Raw genomic sequence first — 10,733 nt, 5'->3', positions numbered from 1 at the left:
AGGGCATCGTTAAACTCAGGGTATCGTGAAACTCAGAGCATCGTTAAACTCAGGGCATCATGAAACTCAGGGCATCGTGATACTCAGGGCATCGTTAAACTCAGGGTATCGTGAAACTCAGAGCATCGTGATACTCAGGGCATCGTTAAACTCAGGGCATCGTGAAACTCAGGGCATTGTTAAACTCAGGGCATCGTGAAACTCAGGGCATCGTGAAATTCAGGGCATCGTTAAACTCAGAGCATCGTTAAACTCAGAGCATCGTTAAACTCAGAGCATCGTGATACTTAGGGCATCGTTAAACTCAGGGCATCGTGAAACTCAGGGCATCGTTAAACTCAGAGCATTGTTAAACTCAGGGCATCGTGAAACTCAGGGCATCGTGAAACTCAGGGCATCGTGAAATTCAGGGCATCGTTAAACTCAGAGCATCGTTAAACTCAGAGCATCGTTAAACTCAGAGCATCGTGATACTTAGGGCATCGTTAAACTCAGGGCATCGTGAAACTCAGGGCATCGTTAAACTCAGAGCATTGTTAAACTCAGGGCATCGTGAAACTCAGGGCATCGTGAAACTCAGGGCATCGTGAAATTCAGGGCATCGTTAAACTCAGAGCATCGTTAAACTCAGAGCATCGTTAAACTCAGAGCATCGTGATACTTAGGGCATCGTTAAACTCAGGGCATCGTGAAACTCAGGGCATCGTTAAACTCAGGGCATCGTTAAACTCAGAGCATCGTTAAACTCAGGGCATCGTGAAACTCAGGGCATCGTGAAACTCAGGGCATCGTTAAACTCAGGGCATCGTTAAACTCAGAGCATCGTTAAACTCAGGGCATCGTGAAACTCAGGGCATCGTGAAACTCAGGGCATCGTGAAACTCAGGGCATCGTTAAACTCAGGGTATCGTTAATATACTGCCTCCCCAGGAGAAAATTGCAAACCCCCAGTTTCATAATTGGAAAGTGATACAAAGGCAACCACGGTGTGCTTTAGGACCCAGCGGAAGTCTCTGAGAGGTCGGGTAGGCTGTTTGGAGTGTTTATTTGACTGGATAAAAAAAATCATAATAATAATTATGACCCCCCCACTTCTAAAACCCAAGTTGCGCCCCTGATTGGTTGACCCTCAATTCTTCCCATTGACTGCAATGTATTGAAATAAGCTGATTTCAATATATTGATTCTTAACTTTTTTTCAAAAACGTGACACATTGAGGTTTTCCTCTGATATCATATTGGTACAGCAGTTACTGTACCTGCCATTTGACTTGGCTGTGAGACATGTAGGCTACTTTCTCACAAGCAGACAAGCAGGTAGATAGACAGATGCCAAACTGAAAAAAAAATTGAAAAAAAACTCGGTTAGAAGAAGTAGGAGGGGACACGGTGACCGATTACCATCCGTTCCCGCGTTCCGGTGGACATCTCTGTTTCTGCCTCGCGCGTGCCAGCAGAGTTAGTCAGAGAGCTACGATACTACCGGAGAGAGAGAGAGAGCGGACAGGGAGAGCTCCGATACAACCCGAGAGAGAGAGAGAGAGAGAGAGAGAGAGAGAGAAAGAGCGGACAGGGAGAGCTCCGATACTACCGGAGAGAGAGAGAGAGAGAGAGAGAGAGAGAAAGCGGACAGGGAGAGCTCGCGGAACAGAAACCACTCTATCCTCCCGGTGTAATACCGGAGTCTTGAGATTCCTCCCCGCGTGAAGTCAGTTGGAAGTCGAAGACCGAGCAGCCGTTGGTCACTCACACACCGAACCGAGGAAGAAGGGAGAAAATAACAGTTTTTATTATCTTTCTGCCAGTTAGATGCGAAGTATAAGGAGGCAGACATTTGAACTTGTGACAGACAGAAGAATAGTTTATCTCTCTCAAGTTAACCCTGCTACCGGGGGGTTAACACTACGGCTGTCCGTTTCGACATGGACAAAGTTATGCACCGTCTCTTGGCTGCTATCAGCTTGCTTGTGACGATACGAGGACAAGTCTATAAAGGTAAGAATTAAATTTCACTCAATTTAACCGCTTAATAACGTTAGAATCATGTCAGGTAGCCTGGGTTGTTTTTTTACAGCAGTCAGTCAACTGTCTTATAGATCGACAGTTTCCCAACTCGCAATCACCGTTTCAGGTGCTTTGTGTGGATACACCGTGTCACACTTGACTGTTCTTTCTATTTGTTAAATCGTTAAATCGACCGAGGTCTTTTGAATTGAACCACAACAGTTCCGGATGCCACGGTGTTGAGCGGGACTGACCGTTAACGTTACTTCGCCATCCGTAATAACTTGTAGCCTAATGTGATTAACCTGAAGTGATCTTGCCTCTTCAAAAGTGACTTCTATTTCCGTTGCTTAGCCATACTGTTGTTGCTTCGGTCATTTGATTACATATTATGGAAATATTGTCTCGTTTTTTATTCTATTTGTTGAACTCTATGTAGATAGTTTGACAAGCCCTGCGTAAAGAGTTTGGGTACGCTCTCCACGTTGCCATGAGCACCCAGTCCTGCTGCCCGCATTCCTAACTCTTCTTCTGGCTAACATTTTGAGTCAGCCCGGAACCCACGAGTGTCTGTTTGAGTCCCTTTCATGTTTATGTAGTTGTAACTTTTGGACAAAAGGCTAATTAAATATATAAAACATACATATAGTCACATATGAGTTTATAGTATGAGAAAGAGAACGGAATCTACGCAACGTTGTTACCACGTTCAATCATTTAATCAATGACAATAAGTTGTCTTCAACATCCTCTTCATCATCTTCATACAACAATATAGGCTACTTAAAGGTGTATGTTATTGATACCTTGCTGCGAAATAGATCAGATCAATATCATCAACCTAACGGTCCGGGTTCATTCCTTTAGTGGGCTATGAGCACTCGCCCAAACGGGCGACACAGTGTGAGTAGCCTACCCAATGCATTGCAATATTCACCAATATATCGTGTGGTAATGGTTGATTGTTTAACAGTAAAGCAGTTTTACCCTTGTTCATTTACGAAATGTAAAGTGTAAAAAACCACAACGTGGTAATGCATTAACAACTTACCAAAGCAGCTGGAATTTGTCCATCCGGTGCATTATGATAAAAAGTGCCTTATTGATAGCAGCCAGCCAATGGAAAACGCAGTATATATATATAAATAAAAATATATATATGCACTACGTATTACACCTTTAGGCTATGAACTGATACTATATAAAACTACTATATAAAACATGGACCTAAAGTTATGATATATATATATATAAATATATATATATAGATAGATAGATAGATAGATAGATAGATAGATAGATAGATAGATAGATATATTCATGTTGGTGTAATACATTGTGTAATTAACTTCATGTTTTGGACATCATTTATCTCATGTGTTAATTAACATAGTTATGAACTTCCCTTAATAATGACTAGAGTGTATCTTAACACTGAATATGGCATATTCATTATGTTATCTAACCAGCCATGAATCACACTGTAAGACTCAGCAGGAAGATCAACTTAGTACTACGTTGACATAGTACATACACTGTAAACAACAAATACATGTTTTTTCAGGTTCACCCTGCTTGAACCTGGACCGCACTAGTGTCACAGTATTACTAACGTAGAGGACACACATTACGGAGACCTTTAAGTATAGGTCATAGATGTTCATTGTAATTCTATGATAAAGCTAGAGTACTTTCCATATCCCTAATTCCCTGGGGGGGCCGGGGGGGGGGGGGGGACGACGACTCTAATAATTGGTCTAATTCAGCTCCTAAAAGGGGTCATTTGAGCTGTGTGTCTGGACAATATATTCACTCTGTGTTACCAGGGTGTTGTGCTCATTCGGGATCAATAACTACACGAAGAGTGAACGCAGCGAAGCCTGAGGCTGGGGTGGTGGTTAGTGGTGTTTAATGTTAACCCACATTACATTATTGAACAAGCTTTCACATTGAGGAGTTAAACAGGGTTCATACAGTCACTGTTTATTGGATAATAATGTGTCAAAAATGGTTTCTAATGGTTTTGGATGAGGTGTCTCTTATACGTTTAGACAGTGGTTTAATGCGGGAGAAGACTCTGAAAGCAATTCCCACTGAGCAAAATTGATGGGAAACATCTATTCAACGTATTTTCAATGTCTTTTCAACGTCTATTCAATGTTTTTTATTTTATTCAATGTCTTTTCAACGTCTATTCAACGTATTTTTTCAATGTCTTTTCAACGTCTATTCAAGGTATTTTGCTCCTGTTAGTCTTTGGTGGTTAAACTGATGCTGTGTGTTTGTGTCTGTGTCTGTGTGTGTGTGTGTGTGTGTGTGTGTGTGTGTGTGTGTGTTGGTGTGTGTGTGTGTGTGTGTGTGTGTGTGTGTGTGTGTGTGTGTGTGTGTGTGTGTGTGTGTGTGTGTGTGTGTGTGTGTGTGTGTGGATTGAAGAAGGGTCTTTTCTAACCTGTAAGGGTGTAGTTCCTCTGAGGCCCTGATGGGGGCAGCATGGTACAAATATTATATTCATCATAACATTCAAGCGCTCTGAATAAGATCATACCGGCGTGAGACCACAAGCCGGGTACATCATGTAACTCGTTTAAATGTGGTGTTGGGGGGAGCAACCACGGTTTCATCTGAGTGGAAATGTTTGTTCATCTTCAGTGAGCAACGTGGTTGAAATTTTTTAGTTGAGTTAGATTAGCAAAAATACAAACAACTGTGAATGATACACAATAATTAATTAATATCAACATCAGAAAACATCCCTCATAAAATGATAAATAATATAATAATGATAAATGTTATAAATATAAAATGAAATGTTTCAGTCCTTTTCTGTGTGAGGTCTATCAGTTTTGGCTTGTGGTGTGAGTTGGCAGCAGGGTGAAAGAAGAGAGTGTGTGTGTGTGTTTCTCTGTGTGTGTGTGCTTCTGAGCAGAAATCTGTGTGTCTGTGTGTGTGCCTCTCTGTGTGCTTTGCAGTGTGTGTGCGTGTGTGTATTAGGGGGAGATTTATAGACGTGGTGTGCTGCGCTGAGCTCCAGGTTCCCCCTGGCACTCACGTCGTCGATAAATGTGGTTTCTACTTGCATGACTGTAGATATGTAAAGTAGGAGCTAATCAATCAGATCTCCCCTCTCATCTCCTCCCCTCGCTACTCATCTCCTCTCCTCTCATCTCCTCCCCTCGCTACTCATGTCCTCTCCTCTCCTCTCCCCTCATCTCCTCTCATCTCCTCTCCTCTCCCCTCCTCTCTTCTCCTCTCCTCTCCTCATCTCATCCCCTCTCATCTCTCCTCTCTTATCCTCTCATCTCCTCCCCTCGCTACTCATCTCCTCTCTTCTCATCCCCTCCTCTCATCTCCTCTCATCTCCCCTCTTCTCCTCTCCTCTCCTCATCTCATCCCCTCTCATCTCTCCTCTCTTCTCCTCTCATCTCATCTCCCCTCTTCTCATCTCCTCTCCTCTCCTCTCCTCTCCTCTCCTCTCCTCTCCTCTCCTCTCCTCTCCTCTCCTCTCCTCTCCTCGTCTCGTCTTGTCTCGTCTCCTCTCCTCTCCCAATACATATTGTATCGGCACCTAAGTATCGTGATAATATGGTATTGTGAGGTCCCTGTGTTGCCTGGTTAGAGCCTGGCTGCATCCCATTAGTCTAAAGTGGTCTCCTCTCCCTCATTTCAATAGTCTAAAGTGGTCTCCTCTCCTTGTCTCCTCTCCCTCATTCCATTAGTCTAAAGTGGTCTCCTCTCCTTGTCTCCTCTCCCTCATTCCATTAGTCTAAAGTGGTCTCCTCTCCTTGTCTCCTCTCCCTCATTCCATTAGTCTAAAGTGGTCTCCTCTCCTTGTCTCCTCTCCCTCATTCCATTAGTCTAAAGTGGTCTCCTCTCCCTCATCCCAATAGTTTACATTGTGTGTGTGTGAATTAGGGCTGGAAATCGATACTTAGGTGCCAATATGATATGTATTGCGATTCTCACGATTGTCTTTGTATTGCGATTCAATACTACGATTTATTTGCGATTCAATGTTCCCAACATATTGCTCACCATACTCTATGTCTGCGGCATATGGACAAGAGAGAGCCATGAGAAAACACGTTTTGGACAAGAGAGAGCCATGAGAAAACACGTTTTGGACAAGAGAGAGCCATGAGAAAACACGTTTTGGACAAGAGAGAGCCATGAGAAAACACGTTTTGGACAAGAGAGAGCCATGAGAAAACACGTTTTGGACAAGAGAGAGCCATGAGAAAACACGTTTTGGACAAGAGAGAGCCATGAGAAAACACGTTTTGGACAAGAGAGAGCCATGAGAAAACACGTTTTGGACAAGAGAGAGCCATGAGAAAACAAGTTTTGGACAAGAGAGAGCCATGAGAAAACAAGTTTTGATCAGTCATGGAAATAAAAAGAGAGAAAAAAATATGTTTTTATTTAAAATGAACGAAAGAGAACAAGCTAAGAAGGAAAATGTGAGTTTTGGTGCATTTGAGTTTTGGTGCAGGTACAGCCAACTAACGCAAAAAAATAATATGGTGATAACGAGATACAATGTCTTCCACATGTTGTGTTACAGCCTGAATTCAAAATGGATTAAATAAAACAATTCTCACCCATCTACACACAAAATCCCATTATGACAAAATGAAAACATGTTTTTAGATTCTTTTGCTATACAAAAAATGTCTCATTTAATATACAGTTGAAGTCGGAAGTTTTACATACACCTCAGCCAAATACATTTAAACTCAGTTTTTCACATTTCCTGACATTTAATGCTAGTAAAAATTCCCTGTCTTAGGTCAGTTAGGATCACCACTTTATTTTAAGAATGTGAAATGTCAGAATAATAGAGAGAATGATTTATTTCAGCTTTTATTTATTTCATCACATTCCCAGTGGGTCAGAAGTTTACATACACTCAATGAGTATTTGGTAGCATTGCCTTTAAATTGTTTAACTTGGGTCAAACGTTTCGGGTAGCCTTCCACAAGCTTCCCACAATAAGTTGGGTGAACTTTGGCCCATTCCTCCTGACAGAGCTGGTGTAACTGAGTCAGGTTTGTAGGCCTCCTTGCACGCACACGCTTTTTCAGTTCTGCCCACACATGTTCTATAGGATTGAGGTCAGGGCTTTGTGATGGCCACTCCAATACCTTGACTTTGTTGTCCTTAAGCCATTTTGCCACAACTTTGGAAGTATGCTTGGGGTCATAGTCCATTTGGAAGACCCATTTGCAACCAAGCTTTAACTTCCTGACTGATATCTTGAGACGTTGCTTCAATATATCCACATAATTTCCCCCCCTCATGATGCCATCTATTTTGTGAAGTGCACCAGTCCCTCCTGCAGCAAAGCACCCCCACAACATGATGCTGCCCCCCCCCGTGCTTCACTGTTGGGATGGTGTTCTTCGGCTTGCAAGTCTCCCCCTTTTTCCTCCAAACTTAACGATGGTCATTATGGCCAAACAGTTCTATTTTTGTTTCATCAGACTTGATGCCATTTCTCCAAAAAGTACGATCTTTGTCCCCATGTGCAGTTGCAAACCGTAGTCTGGCTTTTTTATGGCGGTTTTGGAGCAGTGGCTTCTTCCTTGCTGAGCGGCCTTTCAGGTTATGTCAATATAGGACTTGTTTTACTGTGGATATAGACACTTTTGTACCCGTTTCCTGCAGCATCTTCACAAGGTCCTTTGCTGTTGTTCTGGGATTGATTTGCACTTTTCGCACCAAGGTACATTCATCTCTAGGAGACAGAATGCGTCTCCTTCCTGAGCGGTATGATGGCTGTGTTTTCCCATGGTGTTTATACTTGCATACTATTGTTTGTACAGATGAACGTGGTACCTTCAGGCGTTTGGAAATGGCTCCCAAGGATGAACCCGACTTGTGGAGGTCTACAACTTTTTCTATAGTCTTGGCTGATTTCTTTTGATTTTCCCATGATGTCAAGCAAAGAGACACTGAGTTTGAAGGTAGGCCTTGAAATACATCCACAGGTACACCTGCAATTGACTCAAATGATGTCAATTAGCCTATCAGAAGCTTCTAAAGCCATGAAATAATTTTCAGGAATTTTCAAAGCTGTTTAAAGGCACAGTCAACTTAGTTTGTGTAAACTTCTAACCCACTGGAATTGTGATACAGTGAATTATAAGTGAAATAATCTGTCTGTACACAATTGTTGGAAAAATTACTTGTGTCATGCACAAAGCGATTTGCCAAAACTATAGTTTGTTAACAAGAAATTTGTGGAGTGGTTGAAAAATGAGTTTTAATGACTCCAACCTAAGTGTATGTAACCTTCCGACTTCAACTGTAAGTATTCAGACCCCCCACATGTTAGAATCACCTTTGGCAGCTGTGAGTCTTTCTGGTTTAGTCTCTAAGAGCTGCGAGTCTTTCTGGGTAAGTCTCTAAGAGCTGTGAGTCTTTCTGGTTTAGTCTCTAAGAGCTGTGAGTCTTTCTGGGTAAGTCTCTAAGAGCTGTGAGTCTTTCTGGGTAAGTCTCTAAGAGCTGTGAGTCTTTCTGGGTAAGTCTCTAAGAACTATGAGTCTTTCTGGGTAAGTCTCAGAGCTGTGAGTCTTTCTGGGTAAGTCTCTAAGAGCTGTGAGTCTTTCTGGGTAAGTCTCTAAGAACTGTGAGTCTTTCTGGGTAAGTCTCTGAGAGCTGTGAGTCTTTCTGGGTAAGTCTCTAAGAGCTGTGAGTCTTTCTGGGTAAGTCTCTAAGAGCTGTGAGTCTTTCTGGGTAAGTCTCTAAGAACTATGAGTCTTTCTGGGTAAGTCTCAGAGCTGTGAGCCTTTCTGGGTAAGTCTCAGAGCTGTGAGTCTTTCTGGGTAAGTCTCTAAGAGCTGTGAGTCTTTCTGGGTAAGTCTCTAAGAACTATGAGTCTTTCTGGGTAAGTCTCAGAGCTGTGAGCCTTTCTGGGTAAGTCTCAGAGCTGTGAGTCTTTCTGGGTAAGTCTCTGAGAGCTGTGAGTCTTTCTGGGTAAGTCTCTAAAAGCTGTGAGTCTTTCTGGGTAAGTCTCTAAGAGCTGTGAGTCTTTCTGGGTAAGTCTCTAAGAGCTGTGAGTCTTTCTGGGTAAGTCTCTAAGAACTTTACACACCTGGATTGTACAATATTTGCACATTAACATTTAAAAAAATTATTCTATCATTTTCAAGTCTTGTCATAGATTTTCAAGCCGATTTAAGTCAAAACTGTAACTAGGCCACTCAGGAACATTTAATGCCATCTTGGTAAGCAACTCCAGTGTAGATTTGACCTTATGTTTTAGGTTATTGTCCTGCTGAAAGGTGAGTTTGTCTCCCAGTGGCTGTTGGAAAGCAGACTAAACCAGGTTTTTCTCAAGGATTTTGCCTGTGCTTAGCTCTATTCGGTTTATTTTTATTCCCCAACAAACAACCTAGTCCTTGCTGAAGACAAGTATACCCATAACATGATGCAGCCAACACCATGCTTGAAAATATGAAGAGTGGTACTCAGTGATGTGTTGTGGGATTTACCTCAAACAACCATTTTTTTATTCAGGACATAAAGTTAATTTCTTTGCAACATTTTGTGCAGTATTTCTTAAAGTGCCTTGTTACAAACAGGATGCATATTTTTGAATATTTGGTTTATGTACAAGCTTCCTTCTTTTCACTTTGTCATTTAGGTTAGTATTGTGTAGTAACTACAATGTTGTTGATCCATCCTCAGTTTTCTCAGCCATTAAACTCAGTAACTGTTTTAAAGTCACCATTGGCCTCATGGGGAAATCCCTGAACGGTTCAATCTTTGTAGTGACTGGGTTTATTGATACACCATCCAAAGTGTCATTATTAATAACTTCACCATGCTCAAAGCGATAATCAATGACTGCTTTTTAAAGTTTTTACCCATCTACCAATAGGTGCCCTTCTTTGAGAAGCATTGGAAAACCTCCCTGGTCTTTGTGGTTGAATCTGTGTTTGAAATTCACTGCTCGACTGAGGGACCTTACAGATAATTGTATGTGTGGGGTACAGAGATGAGGAAGTCATTCACAAATCATGAATGACACAGAGTGAGTCCATGCAACTTATTATGTGACTTGTCGAGCACATTTTTACTCCTGAACCTATTTAGGCTTGTCATAACAAAGGGGTTGAATACTTATTGACTCAAGACATTTCAGCTTTTCAATTTTTAATGAACTTGTAAACATTTCTAAAAATATAATTCCACTTTGACATTATGGGGTTTTTGTGGGAAGGCCAGTGACAAACAATCTCAATTGAAATCAATGTTGAATTCAGGCTGTAACACAACAAAATGTGGAAAAAGTCAAGTGTGTGTCACGGCCGTCTGAAGAAGAAGGTGACCAAAGCGCGGCTTGGTAAGTGTTCATCATTTATTAAATAAAAACGGAACACTGAAATACAAAAAAACAACAACGACGAGAACGACCGAAACAGTTCTGTCTGGTGCAGACACACAAAACAGAAAACAACTACCCACAACACACAGGTGGGAAAAGGCTGCCTAAGTATGGTTCTCAATCAGAGACAACGATAGACAGCTGCCTCTGATTGAGAACCACACCCCAGCCAAACACACAGAAATACAAAACATAGTAAAAAGAACATAGAATGCAAGACATAGAATGCCCACCCCAACTCACGCCCTGACCAAACCAAAATAGAGACATAAAAAAGATCTCTAAGGTCAGGGCGTGACAGGGTGTGAATACTTTCTGAAGGCACTGGGGGGGGGGGGGG

At 41.9% G+C, this 10,733-nt stretch overlaps 1 protein-coding gene across 1 annotated transcript in view; it reads left to right on the top strand.

Moving 5' to 3' along the window:
* The first annotated feature begins 1,300 nt into the window (after positions 1-1,300).
* Positions 1,301-10,733, top strand: part of LOC139551373 (receptor-type tyrosine-protein phosphatase mu-like) — a 565,336-nt gene continuing 555,903 nt past the window's right edge. Inside the window, exon 1 of the mRNA XM_071362858.1 lies at positions 1,301-1,995. Coding sequence (XP_071218959.1) covers positions 1,923-1,995 — 73 coding nt within the window. The 5' untranslated portion in view covers positions 1,301-1,922. The remainder of the gene's footprint in view (positions 1,996-10,733) is intronic.

The sequence above is a fragment of the Salvelinus alpinus genome, chromosome 23 (genome assembly GCF_045679555.1).
Source record: "Salvelinus alpinus chromosome 23, SLU_Salpinus.1, whole genome shotgun sequence".
NCBI classification, from domain to species: Eukaryota; Metazoa; Chordata; class Actinopteri; order Salmoniformes; family Salmonidae; genus Salvelinus; species Salvelinus alpinus.
This window is presented reverse-complemented; position numbering and strand designations above follow the sequence as displayed.